Below are 21,615 nucleotides of genomic sequence, written 5' to 3' on the forward strand. Positions count from 1 at the left end.
ACCTCTCTCCCATTCCTCCACCTCCCTCCCATTCCTCCACCTCTTTCCCATTCCTCCACCTCTTTCCCATTCCTCCACCTCCCTCCCATTCCTCCACCTCTCTCCCATTCCTCCACCTCTCTCCCATTCCTCCACCTCTCTCCCATTCCTCCACCTCTCTCCCATTCCTCCACCTCTCTCCCATTCCTCCACCTCTCTCCCATTCCTCCACCTCTCTCCCATTCCTCCACCTCCCTCCCATTCCTCCACCTCTCTCCCATTCCTCCACCTCCCTCCCATTCCTCCACCTCTCTCCCATTCCTCCACCTCTCTCCATTCCTCCATCTTCCTCCCATTCCTCTACCTCCAGCTTTTTCTTCCTGTCCAATGATGAGATGCTGGAGATTCTGTCAGAGACCAAGGACCCGTTGCGCGTGCAGCCCCATCTGAAAAAGTGCTTTGAGGGCATCGCCAAGCTGGACTTCCTCCCTAACCTGGACATCCAGGCAAGTAGATTAATCAGTGGTAGCAGATCATGTTAACTTAATTTACTAGAAAAGCAAGTGAAGTTTTTCTCCATCCATTTATCTATCCATCCACCCATCCCTCCAGGCCATGTACAGCAGTGAGGCGGAGCGTGTGCAGCTCATCCAACTGATCTCCACTTCAGAGGCACGGGGAGCCGTGGAGAAGTGGCTGGTGCAGGTGGAGGACATCATGCTGCGCTCCGTCAGGGACGTGGTTGCCCGCTCCAGAGTGGTGAGATTACTCCACCACTACCATATGAATATAAAGTATGGCATGATGGGACACAGTACAAAAGCATATAGTGTAATCGGACATTCTACTATTACCGTATATATGCTAGAAAACAATATGATGCCAAACTAAGATGTTCTTACCAAGAGAGATTGCATCCTCCCTCCTGTGTGTGTAGGCTTACGGTGAGACCCCTAGGAGTCAGTGGGTCAGGGAGTGGCCTGGCCAGGTGGTGCTCTGCACCTCTCAGATCTTCTGGACCCTGGAGGTCCATGAGGCCATCGGAGGAGGAGCTCAGGTAGGGGCACCAGAACACACATCACTGTCATCTCTACCATGATGACCATTACCAAATATACAGTTGAAGTTGGAATTTTACATATACTTAGGTTGGAGTCATTGAAACTCGTTTCTAGTTAACAAACTATAGTTTTGGTAAGTCGGTTAGGACACCTACTTTGTGCATGACACAAGTAATTTTTCCAACAATTGCTTACAGACAGATTATTTCAATAATAATTCTCTGTATCACAATTCCAAGTTGACTGTGCCTTTAAACAGCTTGGAAAATTCCAGAAAATGATGTCATGGCTTTAGAAGCTTCTAATAGGCCAATTGACATCATTTGAGTCAATTGGAGGTGTACCTTTGGATGTATTTCAAGGCCTACCTTCAAACCCAGTGCCTCTTTGCTTTACATCATGGGCAAATCAAAAGGAATCAGCCAAGACCTCAGAAAAAAAATTGTAGACCTCCACAAGTCTGGTTCATCCTTGGGAGAAATTTCCAAATGCCTGAAGGTACCACATTCATCTGTACAAACAATAGTATGCAAGTATAAACACCATGGGACAACATAGCCATCATACCGCTCAGGAAGGAGACGCGTTCTGTCTCCCAGAGATGAACGTACTTTGGTGCGAAAAGTACATATCAATCCCAGAACAACAGCAAAGGACCTTGTGAAGATGCTGGTGTTAACAGGTACAAAAGTATCTATATCCACAGTAAAACAAGTCCTATATTGACATAACCTGAAACGCCGCTCAGCAAGGACGAAGCAACTGCTCCAAAACCTCCATAAAAAAGCCAGACTACGGTTTGCAACTGCACATGGGGACAAAAATTGTACTTTTTGGAGAAATGTCCTCTGGTCTGATGAAACAAAAATAGAACTGTTTGGCCATAATGACCACTTATGTTGAGAGGAAAAATAGGGAGGCTTGCAAGCCGAAGGACATCATCCCAACCGTGAAGCAACCATGAAGCACGGGGGTGGCAGCATCATGTTGTGGGGTTGCTTTGCTGCAGGAGTGATGACTGGAAGTGACTTGAAGTCTATGGAATGCAACCTAACGCCTACCCCCCCCGCTACCCTTGCCTTCACTGCTGAAAAAAATCCTAGGGAAACACTGCCACATAGTTGAGGAGATTTGTATGATAGTCAACACACTAAGAAATGCATTTCTCTTTAGGGTCTGAATAAATACTACCAGCAGTTACAGAGCCAGCTGAAGGACATAGTGGAGCTGGTGAGAGGCAAGCTGCCCAAGCAGACTCGCACCACGCTAGGGGCTCTGGTCACCATCGATGTCCACGCCAGGGATGTGGTGATGGACCTGATAGACAAAGGTAATGTTCAGTAGGCTTTAGTAAATTGTTATATGGTGCAATGCTGTTCTAATATACACCAAGAAAGGAAATGGAATTAATATCAGATATGTACAGTGTCCCTCAGAGCAGTTGCCTTAGGCCGTTACTTTTATCATTGTTTTTACACAAAGCTAGAATGACTATGTATGCGTGTGATTCCACACTCTACATGTCAGCACACAAAGCCAGAGAGCTCACAGAAGTTCTAAATAAGGTGTTACAGTCAGTGTCAGAATGGGTGATTATTAATAAACAGGTCTTAAATACATCTAAAACTAAAAGCATTGTATTTGGTTCAAAACATTCTCTAAAACCTGAACCTCTACTGGTTGTTTCATGAAAGGTGTGATCATTGAGCATGTTGAGGAAGCGAAGTTGTTGTGAAGATTTTGTTCTGCGTTTTTGTCACAAAAATCAACTGTACTAGCTGTTCAGGCTCTGGTCTTTCCCATCTTGATTACTGTCCGGTAATAAGGTGCAGCAAATCCCCCATTCGGACGGGATTAATTTTACTTTTACTTGGGGAGGTCGGGTAATGTAATTATGTGCAAGAGCACAGACCACCAAAACATTTTAGTCCCATCTGAATCTGCCGTGTCAGTCATTTTTACATGACAAGAGAGTAACAATTCCAGCCAGAATAACCTACTGTTTTTTGCAAACTCCTCTGATAATACTAGTCCTGTGCTAATCGAAATCCCTGTGTTTTGAGAGAAATGTCTTGAGTTTGACAGGTGTTGCTCGCGGTTTGAGCAAGAAAACGATGTGATTCGATAAATTTAACAAAGTTCTACGCAAAGCCTATGTATGAAGGGCCTCCATGTATCAACTTTCACAGTGGATGCTTTTGTTTATACATTTTGTGTGAATTACTTGAACATCGCCAAATGCATCATTAAAAAATATTGAAACTATTTAATGTAACCCTTGCTGTTAATAGATTGCAAAGCAGCATATAACTGAGCTAATTGATTGGAAATGACAAATTCTTTCTCATCCATAACCTAAAAACGCATATCAAGTGCAGGTGAGCTGTTTAGTTCGCGTCTGAAGGCTGGGGGGCATTTAGGATTTCTTCTACTGCAGATCGCTAAAATATCCTAATTATTATGATCACACACTTCAATTCAAATATTATGAAAACACTACAGTATACCAAAGATCGTTTGGAATGGTTTAGAAACTTGGGAACCAAGCTCGAGTTATCAGTGTAGTCTCTAATCGCCTGAACTTGTTGAAATACAGTATCTTCACGCAATTTATAGAACATTTCAAAACGCCAAGCCCAAGTCCAAAACAAATTCACGGCAACACACAGTTTTATACAGAGTCATGATCGTATGAAACTCCCTTCCATCTCCAATTACTCAAGCAAACAGCTAAATTACCTTTACAAAATTGATTAAACAACAACTCATGAAACGTTGGGGACTTTGAGGGCACACACAGACACTAACACATATATATTTTTGTTGTATTGTTCGTTTCATTGTATTTTAAATGTGTGACTGTCTATCAGTGTTTTGATACTTGTCATGTTTTGTGTTTTTTTGTTGACCCCAGGAAGAGTAGCTGCTTCTTCTGCTAAAGCTAATGGGGATCCAAATAAATAAACAAATATGATGTCATATTTTCCTTAGGGCTGTGAAGACAGATACCAATATCGCAATATTTTTTCCATGGCAAAAAAATAAATTTTGCGAAGCAGACCAAACTCTTTGGTCCTTCAAAAACCTGCTGTATGTAAACATTTGTGTGATATAGCTTGGAAAATTAACAAATCTGACTAGATGACAATGTTTGTTTCCTACATTGGGGCTGTTTCCAACATTAGGGCTGTTTCCAACATTAGGGCTGTTTTTCCTAAAGAAATGAAATCGGCTAATATGTTTTGTTTCCTTGCCACGATACTAACGAGTGTTGCGATACTGGTGTCGTCCCGGCCCTAATTTCCTGTTATTCTATGACAGGTGTATCCCATGAAACAGACTTCCAGTGGTTGGCTCAACTGCGCTACTACTGGATCAACGAGAATGTGCGTGTACGCATCATCAACTGTGACGTCAAGTACGCCTACGAGTACCTGGGAAACTCCCCTCGACTGGTCATCACGCCACTGACAGACAGATGCTACCGCACACTGGTAAACCACCCCGAGAAACATGTAGTCTGAAAGATATCTCACTCAGGTCACTCCCAAACTTTAGACTAACATTTCATATTTTTACTTTATGTCTTAGATTGGGGCGTTCTACCTGAGTCTTGGGGGGGCACCCGAGGGTCCGGCCGGGACGGGGAAGACGGAGACCACCAAGGACTTGGCCAAAGCCCTGGCCGTGCAGTGTGTGGTCTTCAACTGCTCTGATGGCCTGGACTACCTGGCTATGGGGAAGGTAACTGAAGCTGGGAATAACAGCGAATGTCAATCAATGTCCAATCCCTGTTTACTACACGTGTGGTCTTTATTATAGCTGGCGATAGTGCACCTTCATCTCTGTCTTCCTGTCTCTCAGTTCTTCAAAGGTCTTGCGTCGTCAGGTGCCTGGGCCTGTTTTGATGAATTTAACCGCATTGAGCTAGAGGTACTGTCTGTGGTGGCCCAGCAAGTCCTGTGCATCCAGAGGGCCATCGAGTTGAAGCTGGAGTACTTTGACTTTGAGGGCACCATGCTCAAACTCAACCCCAACTGTTTCGTGGCCATCACCATGAACCCGGGCTATGCTGGACGCTCAGAGCTCCCAGACAACCTCAAGGTACAGAGGAGGATACACTCTTTATCCTATGCAATAGATTGATTTAAAAAAAATCCATGTTGATTCAACAGTACTTCACCCCTATTCATCCACAACAGGTGTTGTTCAGAACTGTGGCCATGATGGTGCCTAACTACGCCCTGATAGCAGAGATCTCCCTGTACTCCTATGGCTTCCTGAACGCCAAGCCCCTGTCAGTAAAGATTGTGATGACCTACAGACTCTGCTCAGAGCAGCTTTCCTCCCAGTTCCACTACGACTACGGCATGAGGGCCGTCAAAGCTGTACTGGTGGCCGCAGGGAACCTCAAACTCAAGTTCCCAGACGAGAATGAGGACATATTGGTGTGTCTACAAAAGTGGGCTTACAGTGATATGTTATTATGTATAAATATATATATATATATATATATTTATAAACTGGGTGGTTGGAGCCCTGAATGCTGATTGGCTGACAGCTGTGGTTTATCAGACTGTATACCACGGGTATGACAAACATTTATTTTTACTGCTCTAATTACATTGCTAAACAGTTTATAATAGCAATAAGGCACCTCGGGGGTTTGTGGTATATGGCCTATATACCACGGCTAAGGGCTGTGTCCAGGCACTCCGCAATGCGTCGTGCCTAAGAACAGCCCTTAGCCATGGTATATTGGCCATATACAACACCCTATCGTGCCTTATTGCTTAAATATATATATATTTCAACGGAGTAGATCAGCTTCAATATTGCAGATAGATTGTAGATTCCATCAATGTAATTGTCTGCATCACTTCCAATCCCCCATATATTATTTTGGCAAATATATTTATATATATACATACATACACATACCCACATATATATAAACATACACATACATATGCATACATAAACATACACACATATATATATATATATATATGGTATAGTTAAAAAATAAGGGCTATCTAAGGGTAGTCGCTTACGTTGCATGTTCTATGTTTTCGGCACTACCAGCTCCTGAGGTCCATCAAGGATGTGAATGAGCCCAAGTTTCTCTCTCATGACATCCCCCTTTTCAATGGAATCACCAGTGACCTGTTCCCCGGTATCTCTCTCCCTGTGGCAGACTATCAGGTTGGAATTTTCCTTGCTTGTTTTTATGTACTCTGTGTTGATAGAAGATGTTGATACTGTATGTGCATTGCTTATTTAAATGTCTGCCATCTGTCATGTGTTTCCCAGCTGTTTCTGGCTTGTGCTGAGGAGTGCTGTAAGAACCACAATGTTCAGCCAGCTGAGGTCTTCAAGGAGAAGATCATACAGACCTATGAGATGATGATAGTCCGTCATGGGTACACTTTTTCAAGCAGCATCCTTTTATTTATTTTCTTTTTGAACTGAAACTCAATCTAAGTTGCATCTCATAGGTATTTGTATTTATTATGGATCCCCATTAGCTGCTGCCAAGGCAGCATGTGTTATCATGTGTGTGTCTTTATCTATGTGTTGTTTCACAGTCCCCGCTATTCCTTAAGGTGTATTTTGATCTCTTTTTTAAAATCAAATTTTACTGATGGCATGAGTTACATGATGTGGAATAGAGTTCCATGTAGTCATGGCTCTATGTAGTACTGTGCACCTCCCATAGTCTGTTCTGGACTTGGAGACTGTGAAGAGACCTCTGGTGACATGTCTTGTGGGGTATGTATGGGTGTCTGAGCTGTGTGCCAGTAGTTCAAACAGACAGCTCTGTTCATTTAACATGTCAATGCCTCTCACAAATACAAGTAGTGATGAAGTCAATATCTCCTCAACTTTGAGCCAGGAAAGATTAACATGCATATTATTAATGTTAGCTCTCTGCGACAAAACTAGGGCCTGTAAGACCTGCCTTGTTGATAGTGTTGTTAAGAAGGCAGAGCAGCACTTTATTATGGACAGACTTCTCCCCATCTTAGCTACTGTCAAAACAATATGTTTTGTCCATGACGGTTTACAATCCAGGGTTACTCCAAGCTGTTTAGTCATCTCAACTTGCTCGATTGCTATATTATTCATTACAAGATTTTGTTGATGTTTAGGGTTTAGTGAATGATTTGTCCCAATGCATTTAGTTTTTGAAATATTTAGAACGAACTTATTCCTTGCCACCCATTCTGAAACTAACTGCAGCTCATTGTTATGTGTTGCAGTCATTTCAGTCGCTATAGTAACTGACATGTATAGTGTTGAGTCATCCGCATACATAGACACTGGCTTTACTCACACCAGTGGCATGTCGTTAGTAAAGATTTTAAAAAGTAAGGGCCTTGAAAGCTGTCCTGGGGAATTCCTGATTCTACCTGGATTATGTTGGAGAGACTTCCATTAAAGAAACCCTCTGTGTTCTGTTAAGAACAAATTCTTATTTTTAATGACTGCCTAGGGACAGTGCCTGTTCAGGGGCAGAACGACAGATTTGTACCTTGTCAGCTCAGGGGGTTGAACTTGCAACCTTCCGGTTACTAGTCCAACGCTCTAACCACCAGTCTACCCTGCCGTCTTTATAAGCATGCTGAAATTCTGTTGTCAATTTGTTTACCTTAAAATAGCATTGTTTCTGGTCAAAAAAATGTTTTACAAAAGTTTATTAAGGGCTTTACTCTTCTTAGGTAGTGGAATTACTTTTGCTTCCCTCCAGACCTGAGGGCACACACTTTCTAGTAGGCATAAATTGAAGATATGGCAATATCGTCTGCTATTATAGTAAGATGTCAGACCCTGGTGGCTTGTCATTTTTCAGCTCTTCCACCCTCACTTTATGTAATTCTACATCATAATGCTTGTCTTTCATAATTTGGTCAGATATACTTTTTCTTTTAATTTAACCTTATTTAACTAGGCAAGTCAGTTAAGAACAAATTCTTATTTACAATGGCGGCCTAACCCGGCCAAACCCCTAACCTGGATGACACTAGGACAATTGTGTGCCGCCCTATGGGACTCCCAATCACAGCTGGTTGTGATACAGCCTGGAATCGAACCAGGGTCTGTAGTGATGCCTCTAGCACTGAGATGCATTGCCTTCGACCGCTGCGCCACTCGGGATGTGCAGTGTCAGTGTTTGTTGCTGGCAAGCCTACATTTGATCATCTTGCCAATGAAAAAATCATTGAAGCAGTTGGCAATATCAGTGGGTTTTGTGATGAATGAGCCATCTGATTCAATGAATTTAAGGTACTCTAAAGCTATAATACTTTGTCATTTATCTTTGTTTCATAGTGTTGTTTCTTCTTTTTTTTCAGTATAGTCACATTTTTCAGTATAGTCACGTGCCATTTTGCCATTCCTTTTGTCTCATCCCTCTCAACCATACAATTATTTAATTCCTCATCAATCCACAGGGATTTAACCATTTTTACAGTGATTTTCTTAATGAGTGCTGCTTATTAGTAACTGGGAGAAGCAATTTCATAAATGTGTCAAGTGCAGCGTCTGATTGCTCCTCATTACATCCCACGGAAAATATTATTTACATCAACAACACAGGAATCACTGCAAAACTTATTGTGTGACCTCTTATACACTATATTAGGCCCATCCTTTGACACTGTGATTTCCTTGATATGGCTACTATATTGTGATCACTACATCCTATAGATTTGGATAATGCTTTAAAGCAAGTTTCTGCAGCATTAGTAAAGATGTGATCAATGATGATTGATGATTTCATTCCTGTGCTGTTTTGTAAATACCCTACTAGGTTGACTGATAACAAGAACTAGGTTGCAGGCACTGGTTACAGTTCAAAGCTTTCTCTTGAGTGGGCAGCCTGTTGAAACCCAGTCGATATTTAAATCCCCCAGAAAATATACCTCTCTGTTGATATCACATACATTATCAAGCATTTCACACGTTATCCAGATACTGGCTGTGAGCACTTGGTGGTCTATAGCAGCATCCCACAAGAATGGGCTTTAGGTGTGGCAGATGAAACTGTAGCCATATTACATCAACAGTTTTTAACATCAGATCCTATCTAAGCTTTACAGGAATGTGGTTCTGAATATAAACAGCCACACTTCCACCTTTGGCATTTCTGTATTTTCGGTAGATCTTATAACCATGTATGGCTACCACTATCACATGTATTATCTAAGTGAGTTTCAGAGATTGTCTGAATATAAATGTAATCGGTTACTAGCAAATTATTGATTTCATGAACCTTGTTTCTTAAGCTACATATGTTAATGTGGGCTATTTTTAGCACTTTTCTGTAATACTTGATTGTTTTTATTGCTTTACTGGGAAGCTTAGCAGAGGTTGACATGCTCAGGTTATTTATGTTAGTGCAGGGTGAGCTGCACACAGTGGACTTCCTCCTAGGGCACACCGCCTCAGTGCTAACAGTATCACTGGTTCATAGGCACATGATTACTGCCTACACTATCTGTGTGATCAACAGAGGCATTCAGGGCAGTAGAGGGACATAAAGTAGGTTACTTACAGTATGTCTACCAACGCCCCTTGTATAATGTACATTTGCTGAAGCATTATGACAACTCTGCGTCACAATGGTAGGGATTAACCTTTTGTGACTAGGGGGCAGTATTTTCATTTTTGGAAAAATAACGTTCCCGTAGTAAACGGGATATTTTGTCAGGACAAGCGTCACAATGGTAGGGATTAACTGACCTGGGCTTGGGTCATTGAGAAGTCATGGTCTCAACGCAGAATTATAATGCTGTGAAAGGATCCAAATGATTTGGGTGGATCCCATCGTCCTTATAAAACAAGCTTTGTTTCCAGAAGGTATCAAAATTGTCAATAAATGTTACACCCAAAGAGCTGCGATAGTCTCGTAGCCAGTTATGTAGGGATACAAGTCTGCTAAACTGTTCAATGCCACGATTTAGGAAGGGCAGGGGGCCAGATATTATGGGGTGTTTGTTGGTGTCAAGTAGTGACATCCTCCTGATTCACGATTTAGGAAGGGCAGGGGGCCAGATATTATGGGGTGTTTGTTGGTGTCAAGTAGTGACATCCTCCTGATTCACGATTTAGGAAGGGCAGGGGGCCAGATATTATGGGGTGTCTGTTGGTGTCAAGTAGTGACATCCTCCTGATTCACGATTTAGGAAGGGCAGGGGGCCAGATATTATGGGGTGTCTGTTGGTGTCAAGTAGTGACATCCTCCTGATTCACTGTCATTTTAAAGAACTGACACTGCTTCACCGGTACCTGCATGTTCATATCAAATCCCATTTTATTTGTCACATGCTTCGTAAACAGCAGGTGTAGACTAACAGTGAAATGCTTACTTACGGGTCCTTTTCCAACAGTGCAGAGTTTAAGATATATAAATAATAAATACATGTTAAATGATAGATGATGATAGAAGATAATGTTAAGTGGAATATTGTTTTGAATAATATTTGCATTGCCCCTACTGGTGTGTATTTCAGATTTATGCTGGTAGGAGAGCCATTTGCTGGTAAGACCAAAGTCCTCCACGTCCTGGCCGACACCCTGACCCTGATGAACGACAGGGGTTACAATGAGGAGGAGAGGGTCCTCTACCGTACGGTCAACCCTAAGGCCATCACCATGGGACAGCTTTTTGGAGAGTTTGACCCAGTTTCACACGAGGTGGGGCTCAACCCTGGAATATTCAAATTCCTCTCACATCATTACAATCATATATTCAGACTATCTTTCAATATCAATAGTGTTATTTTTATTTCTTTACACCAATGGTTTTGCTGTTTTGGATTGTGTCTTACGTTGTGTTTGAGTTTTTTCTTTTCTCTCTCCCTGTCTCTGTTGGTGTTGCTCAGTGGGCAGATGGGATTGTGGCCAACACGTTTCGTGAGTTTGCGTCGTCGGAGACCCCGGACCGTAAGTGGGTGGTGTTCGACGGGCCTATAGACACACTGTGGATTGAGAGCATGAACACTGTGCTCGACGACAACAAGAAGGCAAGAATATAAGTCCACAACAGATATAATCCAAAATAATGACTTAATGACATACCAGGAGGATGCGTAAAACAACTGTAACTACTTACTGTATGCTTCCTTCTCTCCCACAGCTGTGCTTGATGAGTGGAGAGATCATCCAGATGTCCAATCAGATGAGTCTAATCTTTGAAGCCATGGACCTGTCTCAGGCCTCTGTAAGTCAACAAGCCATCAACACACTTGCAGGTACAGGTATACGTCTTCTTTTGTCCCAACAACAGTATCTTTCACGAATCGGTAATCTGTATATGTATCTCTCCCCTCCCCAGCCGGCGACAGTGAGTAGGTGTGGTATGATCTACATGGAGCCCTCTCAGCTGGGCTGGGAACCCCTGGTGACCTCCTGGATCAACACCCTGCCAGAGCCCCTGCAGGCTCCAGACAGCACAGGCCTGCTCATGGAGCTCTTCCACTGGCTCCTGCCCCCCTCCCTCAGGATGCTACGCAAACAATGCAGGGTGGGTGGACCACAAGCTTTAAGTCCAGAAGCTTCAATTGGAGTTTGATCCTGTATATCGGCTATTGTCCTGCACCACAGTATATATATATATATATATATATATATATATATATATATATATATATATATATATATATATATATATATATGTCTGATTACTTTCATATGTTCTAGGAGGTTGTCCCCACCAGCAACAGCAACACAGTGGTGTCCCTGACTCGGCTCTTTGAAATGCTGCTCACCCAACCTTTGAAGGAGGACACGGGGAACAAAAACATACGGACTTGGGTCATGGTAAGATACTTAACAGAGTACTGCTGTGCGTGGCTATACTGAATTGAAAAGACAGAAATCAACATACTCCGCTCTACTCCATCTCTCTTTCTGTGGCAGGCAGCCTTTGCCTTCTCCCTGGTGTGGTCGGTGGGGGGCAGCTGTGATACGGACAGCAGGAAGAGGTTTGACGAGTACCTCAGAGACATCATCTTAGGGAAGACAGACAACCACCCCATCCCCGCTTCCGTGTCCAAATGGGAATGTCCCCACGATGAGAAGGGTCTGGTCTACGACTATTACTACGAGGTCTGTAACATTCCACTGGTCAATAAGGCTTCTGCAGTGTAAAACAGTATTGTTTAGTTTCTATGAAAATACATATATTTGTTTTCACAGTTTAAAGGGAAAGGTCGCTGGGTGCACTGGACTGACTCGATCAAGAACATCAATCTGGGGGACAAGAACACCAAAGTGCAGGATATCATCGTCCCCACCATAGACACGGTCCGATACACCTACCTCATGGACCTCTGCATCGACTATGGAGTGTAAGCATGCGTCAACACACCCAGACTAATGGGGATGTAATTTGTGTTTACGCACTTGCATTGTGGTCAAACATCATAATATTCAGTTGATGCGTTATATTTTAAAACAGCCACTGATCATATGTCTGTATCTGTGAAGGCCGTTGCTGTTTGTGGGGCCCACTGGGACAGGGAAGTCTGTGTACGTGAAGGAGAAACTCATGAACAACCTGGACAAGGACCGCTACCTGCCTTTCTTCATCAACTTCTCAGCACGCACCAGCGCTAACCAGAGCCAGGTGAACAATGAAGAGCTACAGATGTGCTATCTTAATTTGACCCTGTTTCTCGCAGCAGGAAAATAATCCTGCAGCAACAGGCAATGTGAATAATTATGTAATTAATGGAGTTTATTTTTTTGTAGGGTTTGATACATTTTTTGTTAGGGCAAATCAAGTCTGACATTTTTTGAAGTGGAAATAACAAACTTTAAAAGCATTTTTGAACATTGTAGGTTACTTTTTTGAACAACTACAATTAGCATTTCCTGCTATGCAGGAACATTGTCTGCGACAACAGAGTGATCAAATTAAGATAGCAGATAAGACAGCAGATCTGTATGAAACATGATCTCTTTCATACAGTATGTTGATCACGTCTGATCACTGGATACTCAATTCATTTCACAGAAAAGCAAAAAGAATTGTCCATTAAAATAACATCAAATTGATCAGAAATACAGTGTAGACATTGTTAATGTTGTAAATGACTATTGTAGTTGGAAACGGCTGATTTTTAATGGAATATCGACATAGACATACAGAGGCCCATTATCAGCAACCATCATTCCTGTGTTCCAATGGCACATTGTGTTAACTAATCCAAGTTTATCATTTATCATAAAAGGCTAATTGATCATTAGAAAACCCTTTTGCAATTATGTTAGCACAGCTGAAAACTGTTGTGCTAATTAAAGATGCAATAAAACTGGCCTTCTTGAGAATAGCTGAGTATCTGGAGCATCAGCATCAGCATTTGGGGGTTCGATTACGGGCTCCAAATGGCAAGAAACAAATAACTTTCTTTTGAAACTCGTCAGTCTATTCTTGTTCTGAGAAATTAAGACTATTCCATGCAAGAAATTGCCGATCTCATACAACGCTGCGTACTACTCCCTTCACAGAACAGCGCAAAACTGTCTCTAACCAGAATAGAAAGAGGAGTGGGAGGCCCCGGTGCACAACTGAGCAAGAGGACAAGCACATTAGAGTGTCTAGTTTGAGAAACAGACGCCTCACGAGTCCTCAACTGGCAGCTTCATTAAATAGTACCCGCAAAACACCAGTCTTAATGTCAACAGTGAAGAGGTGACTCTGTCTTCATGTATTTTCCACCATAAAGCATGGAGGAGAAGGTGTGTGGGTGCTTTTCTGGTGATACTGTCTGTGATGTATTTAGAATTCAAGGCACACTTAACCAGCATGGCTACCACAGCATTCTACATTCTAAAACTTTTGACCGGTAGTGTGTGAATATACAGTGCCAGTCCAAGGTTTGGACACACCTACTCATTCAAGTTTTTATCTTTATTTTTACTATTTTCTACGTTGTAGAATAATGGTGAAGACATTACAACTATGAAATAACACTTATGGAATCATGTAGTAACAAAAAAAGTGTGAAACAAATGAAAACATATTTTATATTTGAGATTCTTCAAATAGCCACCCTTTACCTTGATGATAGCTTTGTACACTCTTGGCATTTTGTCAACCAGCTTCATGAAGAATGATTTTCCAACAGTCTTGAAGGAGTTCCCACATGCTGAGCACTTGATGGCTTCTCTTCCTTTACTCTGTCGTCCAATTCATCCCAAACCATCTCATTTGGGTTGAGGTTGGGTGATTGTGGAGGTCAGGTCATCTGATGTAGCACTCCATCTCTCTCCTTCTTTGTCAAGAAGCCATTACACCACCTGGAGGTGTGTTGCATCATTGTCCTGTTGAAAAACAAATGATAGTACCACTAAGCCCAACCAAATGGGATGGCGTATCACTGCAGAATGCTATGGTAGCCATGCTGTTTAAGTGTGTCTTGAATTCTAAATAAATCACAGACAGTGTCACCAGCAAAGCACCTCCACACCATAGCACATCCTCCTCCATGCTTCACCGTGGGATATACACATGCAGAGATCATCCGTTCACCCACACCGCGTCTCTCAAAGACATGGCGGATGGAATCAAAAGTATCCGATTTGGACTCCAGGCCAAAGGACATATTTCTACCGGTCTAATGTCCATTGCTCGTATTTCTTGGCCCAAGCAAGTCTCTTCTTAGTAGTGGTTTCTTTGCAGCAATTTGACCATGGTTCACAAAATCTCCTCTGAACAATTGATGTTGAGATGTGTCTGTTACTTGAACTCTGTGAAGCATTTTTTGGGGGCTGCAATTTCTGACAATGGTAACTCTAAAGAACTTATCCTCTGCAGCAGAGGTAACTCTGGGTCTTCCATTCCTGTGGCGGTCCTCATGAGAGCCAGTTTCATCATAGTGCTTGATGGTTTTTGCGACTGCACTTTAAAAGTTCTAGAAATGTTCCGCATTGACTCACCTTAATGTCTTAAAGTAATGATAGACTGCCATTTCTTTTCACTTATTTGAGCTGTTCTTGACATAATATGGACTTGGTCTTTTACCAAATAGGGCTATCTTCTGTATACCACCCCTACCTGTTCTCAACACAACTGATTGGCTCAAACACATTAAGAAGGAAAGAAATTCCACAAATTAACTTTTAAGAAGGCACACCTTTAATTGAAATGCATTCCAGGTGACTACCTCGTGAAGCTGGTTGACAGAATGCCAAGAGTGTGCAAAGCTGTCATCAAGGCAAAGGGTGGCTATTTGAAGAATCACACTTATAAAATATATTTTCATTTGATTAACACTTTTTGGTTACTAAATTATTCCTTATGTGTTATTTCATAGTTTTGATGTCTTCACTATTACTCTACAATGTAGAAAATAGTAAAAATAAAGAAATACCCTGATTAGGTGTTCTAAAGCTTTTGTCAGGTAGTGTGTGTATATGCACTTTAGATTTGAATTTACACAGTGACTATGAGGTTAAAGTGCAGACTGTCAGCTTTAATTTGAAGGTATTTTCATCAATATCAAGTGGATCGTTTAGAAAGTACCACTTTTTGTGTATAGGGACCCCAAATTATTGGGACAAATTATGTGTATTAAAACACTTATGTGTATAAAAGTAGTAAAAGTTAAGTATTTAGTCCTACATTAATGTGGATGCTATCCTGATTACAGATCATCCTGAATGAATAGTGAATAATGAGAAGTGAACTTTACAGGCGCACATATCATACCCCCAGGACATGTTAACCTCTCACCATTACAATAATGGGAAGTTAGCATTGTGGAGGGGGTATGATATTTGTGCATCTAACTTTATCACTCATTATTATTCACAATGTATTCAAGATTATCTGTAATCATGGTCGCATCCACATTAATGTAGAAGCATTTACAAACATTTTCTTCTCGTATTTACAGGAAAAGTGACTCCAAAATAACACAATACATTATTTAACATTCATTTCTACTGGACAAAAAATGATCTGAACCACAACCAAAACAAACAGCAAATGCATCCAACAAATGTGTAGAGTCACAAGCTTGATCTAGTCACTGTGTGCTATGAATACTTTTGGAGCTCACTGTTTATACAGTATATTCTTCCACTGTTTGTAGAACATCATCATGTCCAGGCTGGACAAGAGGAGGAAGGGGGTGTTTGGCCCCCCAATGGGGAAGAAGTGTGTCATATTTGTGGATGACATGAACATGCCTGCCCTGGAGCAGTTTGGGGCACAGCCTCCCGTGGAACTCCTACGCCAATACTTTGACCATGGCAACTGGTTAGAGACTACTACATTACAATGCCATCATATCTTGCTTTAGGCCTAAATGATCAGTGACATACCTGGAACTTATCATGTGTCTAAAGTTTACTTTCACTGTCTTCCCAGGTATGACCTGAAGGACACCACTAAGATAACCCTGGTGGACCTGCAGCTGATCTCAGCTATGGGGCCTCCTGGTGGCGGGAGGAACGCGGTGACGCCTCGCTTCCTGCGGCACTTCAACATCACCAGCATCAACGCCTTCAGTGACGACACCATGGTGCGCATCTTCTCCAACGTGGTGGCCTTCTACCTCCGCAACAACGAGTTCCCCCCAGACTACTTCACCGTGGGCAACCAGATAGTGGCCGCCACTATGGAGGTGAGAAGGTTCAGGAGATTACATTGGTAGTTATTCTATTTACACAAGCATAAAACCCACTAGATTTAATCATATACAAGAGTAAAAAGTTGTGATTTTATTCTGACTCTTTTTAAACCATGTAAAATCAAGTTATTTCACTTCCTGTTTTTCTTCTTCGCCCACATCTCTCAAAAGGTCTACAAGAAGGCCATGGACAACCTGCTCCCCACGCCAGCCAAGTCCCACTACACGTTCAACCTGCGCGATTTTAGCCGCGTGGTGCAGGGTTGCCTTCTCCTCAAGAAGGAGTCCCTGGAGAACAAACGCACCATGATCCGCCTCTTTGTCCACGAGGTGTTCCGCGTCTACTACGACCGTCTGGTGGATGACCAGGACCGTGCCTGGCTCTACCTCCTAATGAACAACATCGTCAGGGACCACTTCAAGGAGAACTTTGAGCAGGTGTTTGACCACCTGAAGGCTCCAAGCAACAAGGCAGTAAGTACAGAAGATGTTGTTTTTGATGGTGGTTTGTTTACTGTTGTTTAGTTGTGGTGATGAGGTTCCTGTGTTCCCTGTCACTAGCCGCGTGAGGAGGACATGTGTAACCTGCTGTTTGGGGACTACATGAACCCTGACCTGGAGGACAATGATCGTCTGTACGCTGAGGTGCCCTCCATGGAGAGCTTCGGCCAGGTGGTGGAGCTCTGTCTGGATGAGTACAACCAGACACACAAGAACCGCATGAACCTTGTCATCTTTCGGTAAAGGCCTTTAACGTCAGGGTTTGGGTTTTTATAAGCACAGCATGAGAGGTTAGCTTCACTCACTGGAAAACTGAGTATGACTCTGTTTTTGTCCATTTGCGTTTAGCTACGTGCTGGAGCACCTGTCTCGTATCAGCCGTGTGCTGAAGCAGCCAGGGGGCAATGCCCTGCTGGTGGGGGTGGGGGGCAGCGGGCGCCAATCCATCACCCGCCTTGCCACCTCCATGGCCAAGATGACCCTGTTCCAGCCAGAGATCTCCAAGAGCTACGGCCTGAACGAGTGGAGGGACGACCTCAAGGTGAGACTTTAGACTATTAACATAGAGATTATTCCAGGAAAGGTTGGACAGGAATGGCAACAGTATACAGATAGTTGAAGAGTTGTCACTAGAGGACTTGGGCTGGTATATTTGTTGTGTGTGTTCCATATAATTTTTCTGATTGTTTGCTTTTTCCTGTGCTGCAGCTCCTGCTGAAAAGTGCAGGGGTAAAGGGTCAGAAGACGGTATTCCTGCTAACTGACTCTCAGATCAAGGAGGAGGCCTTCCTGGAGGACGTGGACAGTGTCCTGAACACAGGAGAGGTGCCCAACCTGTTCGCCACGGACGAGAAGGCGGAAATCATGGAGGTAGGTTTTCATAGACCAGTCAGATGGATAATAGGCTTTGGCTTATTAGAGTTAGGCTATGGTTGAGGTTGGAGTTGCTGAGGTTACTGCCCTTTTTTCATCACATTATCTAAGCAGAAGCATTCACAGTGAGTGTTGTGAATGAGCGGAATAATCATTGCAACCTCTGCCTGCTCCCTCTCTCTCCCCAGGCGGTGCGGCCTATAGCCCAGGCTGGCAATAAGAGTGTGGAGTTCAGCCCCCTGGCCCTGTTTGCCTACTTTGTGTCGCGCTGCAGGGAAAACTTGCACATCATAGTGGCCTTCAGTCCTATAGGAGAGGCCTTCCGCAACCGACTACGCCAGTTCCCCTCCCTCATCAACTGCTGCACCATCGACTGGTTCCAGGTACAGAGGCAGTACAAACCCTATTAAATCTGATGGCTTACACTGTATACTAACCATGAAGTAATATCAACAATCTTTTGCTTATCAACTTCCCTCACCTCCTGTCGGAACTGCATCTCGCAGCCCTGGCCAGAGGAGGCGCTGGAGCGCGTGGCCAACAAGTTCCTGGAGTCGTTGGAGATGAGTGAGCATGAGAGACAGGAGGTCATGCCCATCTGCAAGACCTTCCACACTTCTGCCATCCAGCTCTCTCACAAGTACATACAACTCTTCCTTTCCATCTAATGGATATTCTCTTCTCATATTCTCTTGGATATTCTCTTCTCATGCTACAGAAGTTATTGATGACAAAAGAAACACAGCAATTCCATTTGAATGACTTAATCAAAACAGAGTAAAATCAAGGACAGATTTATTACATATTTATCGCATGATAGCTGAGGATGTTGTTGTTCCCAGGTTCCTTTCGGAGCTGGGTCGCCATAACTACGTGACACCCACCTCCTACCTGGAGCTGATCGCTGCGTTCCGTCAGCTGCTCACCCAGAAGAGAGACATGGTCATGAAGGCCAAGAAGAGGTACACCAATGGCCTGGACAAACTGGCCTTCGCTGAGTCTCAGGTACATCAAACCGATTGTTTTTATCTTGCATGAATGTAGGGATCTATGTGGATTGTGTGTGTCATCGTTTGTTGCCTCATTATGTACTGTGACTTGAGACCTAAGGCAATTTGAATCAAGTGTTCTTGAACCTTTGATGTGTCTGCGTTTACCCCTTTGTATTACACTGTGCTCAGCCTTAGCTCTGTCCCTCATGAGTATGATCTGTTGTGTAGGTGAGTGAGATGAAGAAGGAGCTGGTGGACTTGCAGCCTAAACTGGAGCAGGCCAAGATAGACAACACCAAGATGATGAAGGTGTTAGAGGTAGAGTCAGTGCAGGTGGAGGCCAAGAGTAAGGTGGTACGTGTGGACGAGGAGGCTGCCACTCTGAAGGCCAACGAGGCCCAGGCCCTGAAGAACGAGTGTGAGAGCGACCTGGCAGAGGCCATACCTGCCCTGGAGATGGCCCTCTCAGCCCTGGACACCCTGAAGGTAGGAAAGGGGGATCAAATCAAATGTAGCCCTTCGTACGTCAGCTGATATCTCAAAGTGCTGTACAGAAACCCAGCCTAAAACCCCAAACAGCAAGCAATGCAGGTGTAGAAGCACGGTGGCTAGGAAAAACTCCCAAAAAAGGCCAAAACCTAGGAAGAAACCTAGAGAGTAAGCAGACTATGAGGGGTGGCCAGTCCTCTTCTGGCTGTGCCAGGTGGAGATTATAACAGAACATGGCCAAGATGTTCAAATGTTCATAAATGACCAGCATGGTCAAATAATAATAATCACAGTAGTTATCGAGGGTGCAGCAAGTCAGCACCTCAGGAGTAAATGTAAGTTGGCTTTTCATAGCCGATCATTAAGAGTATCTCTACCACTCCTGCTGTCTCTAGAGAGTTGAAAACAGCAGGTCTGTGTGGCTCAGTCGGTAGAGCATGGCGCTTGCAACGCCAAGCGTCGTGGGTTCGATTCCCGCTGGGGCCACCCATATGTAAAAGTAGTGGCCCCAGCCGACTTGTAAGTCGCTTTGGACAAAAGCGTCTGCTAAATGGGATATAATAATAATAATAATAAGGTAGCACGTCCGGTGAACAGGTCAGGATTCCATAGCCGTAGGCAGAACAGTTGAAACTGGAGCAGCAGCACGGCCAGGTGGACTGCGGACAGCAAGGAGTCATCATCCCAGGTGGTCCTGAGGCATGGTCCTAGGGCTCAGGTCCTCCGAGAGAAAGAGAGAATTAGAGAGAGCATACTTACATTCACACAGGACACCGGATAAGACAGGAGAAGTACTCCAGATATAACAAACTGACCCTAGCCCCCCGAACCCACATGAACTACTGCAGCATAAATACTGGAGACTGAGACAGGAGGGGTCAGGAGACACTGTGGGAGACCTGGTCAGTTGCACAATTGATGGCATTCATCCGAAATGTGTCTTCTGCATTTAACCCAACCCCTCTGAATCAGAGAGGTGCGGGGGGGGGGGCTGTCTTAATCGACATCAGCTTCATCGGCGTCCGGGGAGCAGTTGTTGTTGGGGGTTAAGTGCCTTGCTCAAGGGCAGAACGGCAGATTTTTTCCACCTTGCCTGCTCACGATTCGAACCTGTGACCTTTCAGTTACTGGTCCAACGCTCTTGGGATTCTGATCAAGCAGAGATCAGACTGCCCTGCACAGTCTTACCAAAGGGGATTGAAAGACTTGCACAAAGCAAACAGACAAGGTATGATCTTATCTGATCTCTCTTCCCTCTCAGCCCTCTGACGTAACCATCGTGAAGTCAATGAAGAGCCCTCCGTCGGGGGTAAAGCTGGTGATGGCGGCTGTGTGTGTGATGAAGGAGCTGAAACCTGATAAAATTGTTGATCCTGCTGGGACTGGACAGAAGGTCAGGAACTGCTCTACCTATTTTTTTATTTATTAAATAAAATGTGTTTGTTTATATGTTTAATTATGTTTTCTTACCATTTGAATAGATTCTTGACTACTGGGGCCCGAGCAAAAAGCTTCTAGGAGACATGAATTTCCTACGAGACCTGAAAGAGTACGACAAGGACAACATCCCTGTGAGTCCCTGTGAAAAAACAGATGTGTTGAATTGCATTTAAACTGAAGTATCAATGTAAATCTATACTTTTTAATTGACTCTCTTCTCTTTTCCCGGCTAGGTCCCTGTGATGCAAAAGATCCGCAGTGAGTACATGACTAATCCTGACTTTGATCCCACCAAAGTGGCCAAGGCCTCCTCAGCCGCCGAGGGCCTGTGCAAGTGGGTCACTGCCATGGAAATCTACGACAGAGTGGCCAAGGTAGTGGCCCCTAAGAAGGCCGGCCTGGCCGAGGCTCAGCTGTCTCTGGCCACCACCATGTCCCTGCTGAACCAGAAGAGAGCTGAGCTGAAGGAGGTGGAGGACCGTCTGGCCCTGCTTCAGAAGACCTTTGAGGAGAAGACTGAGGAGAAGGCCCAGCTGGAGTTCCAGGTGGACCTCTGTGCCCGCAAACTGGAGAGAGCTGAGAAACTCATCGGAGGCCTAGGAGGAGAGAAGACCAGGTGCTCTGGATGATGGAGAT

At 43.7% G+C, this 21,615-nt stretch overlaps 1 protein-coding gene across 1 annotated transcript in view; it reads left to right on the top strand.

The window, feature by feature from the left end:
- Window positions 1–21,615, top strand: part of dnah12 (dynein, axonemal, heavy chain 12) — a 41,650-nt gene that overhangs the window by 12,921 nt on the left and 7,114 nt on the right. Inside the window, exons 21-51 of the mRNA XM_064956540.1 lie at window positions 350–485; window positions 592–738; window positions 917–1,036; window positions 2,214–2,370; window positions 4,362–4,534; window positions 4,632–4,784; window positions 4,905–5,144; window positions 5,243–5,488; window positions 6,126–6,245; window positions 6,354–6,463; window positions 10,556–10,739; window positions 10,928–11,068; window positions 11,182–11,265; window positions 11,380–11,568; window positions 11,745–11,864; window positions 11,964–12,152; window positions 12,243–12,394; window positions 12,534–12,672; window positions 16,145–16,311; window positions 16,423–16,678; window positions 16,856–17,158; window positions 17,246–17,424; window positions 17,534–17,726; window positions 17,894–18,055; window positions 18,247–18,441; window positions 18,565–18,698; window positions 18,901–19,063; window positions 19,279–19,536; window positions 20,801–20,932; window positions 21,021–21,110; window positions 21,213–21,595. Of these exons, the coding sequence (XP_064812612.1) occupies window positions 350–485; window positions 592–738; window positions 917–1,036; window positions 2,214–2,370; window positions 4,362–4,534; window positions 4,632–4,784; window positions 4,905–5,144; window positions 5,243–5,488; window positions 6,126–6,245; window positions 6,354–6,463; window positions 10,556–10,739; window positions 10,928–11,068; window positions 11,182–11,265; window positions 11,380–11,568; window positions 11,745–11,864; window positions 11,964–12,152; window positions 12,243–12,394; window positions 12,534–12,672; window positions 16,145–16,311; window positions 16,423–16,678; window positions 16,856–17,158; window positions 17,246–17,424; window positions 17,534–17,726; window positions 17,894–18,055; window positions 18,247–18,441; window positions 18,565–18,698; window positions 18,901–19,063; window positions 19,279–19,536; window positions 20,801–20,932; window positions 21,021–21,110; window positions 21,213–21,595 (5,415 nt within the window). The remainder of the gene's footprint in view (window positions 1–349; window positions 486–591; window positions 739–916; window positions 1,037–2,213; window positions 2,371–4,361; window positions 4,535–4,631; window positions 4,785–4,904; window positions 5,145–5,242; window positions 5,489–6,125; window positions 6,246–6,353; window positions 6,464–10,555; window positions 10,740–10,927; window positions 11,069–11,181; window positions 11,266–11,379; window positions 11,569–11,744; window positions 11,865–11,963; window positions 12,153–12,242; window positions 12,395–12,533; window positions 12,673–16,144; window positions 16,312–16,422; window positions 16,679–16,855; window positions 17,159–17,245; window positions 17,425–17,533; window positions 17,727–17,893; window positions 18,056–18,246; window positions 18,442–18,564; window positions 18,699–18,900; window positions 19,064–19,278; window positions 19,537–20,800; window positions 20,933–21,020; window positions 21,111–21,212; window positions 21,596–21,615) is intronic.

The sequence above is a fragment of the Oncorhynchus masou genome, chromosome 33 (assembly GCF_036934945.1).
Source record: "Oncorhynchus masou masou isolate Uvic2021 chromosome 33, UVic_Omas_1.1, whole genome shotgun sequence".
In the NCBI taxonomy this organism is placed as follows: domain Eukaryota; kingdom Metazoa; phylum Chordata; class Actinopteri; order Salmoniformes; family Salmonidae; genus Oncorhynchus; species Oncorhynchus masou.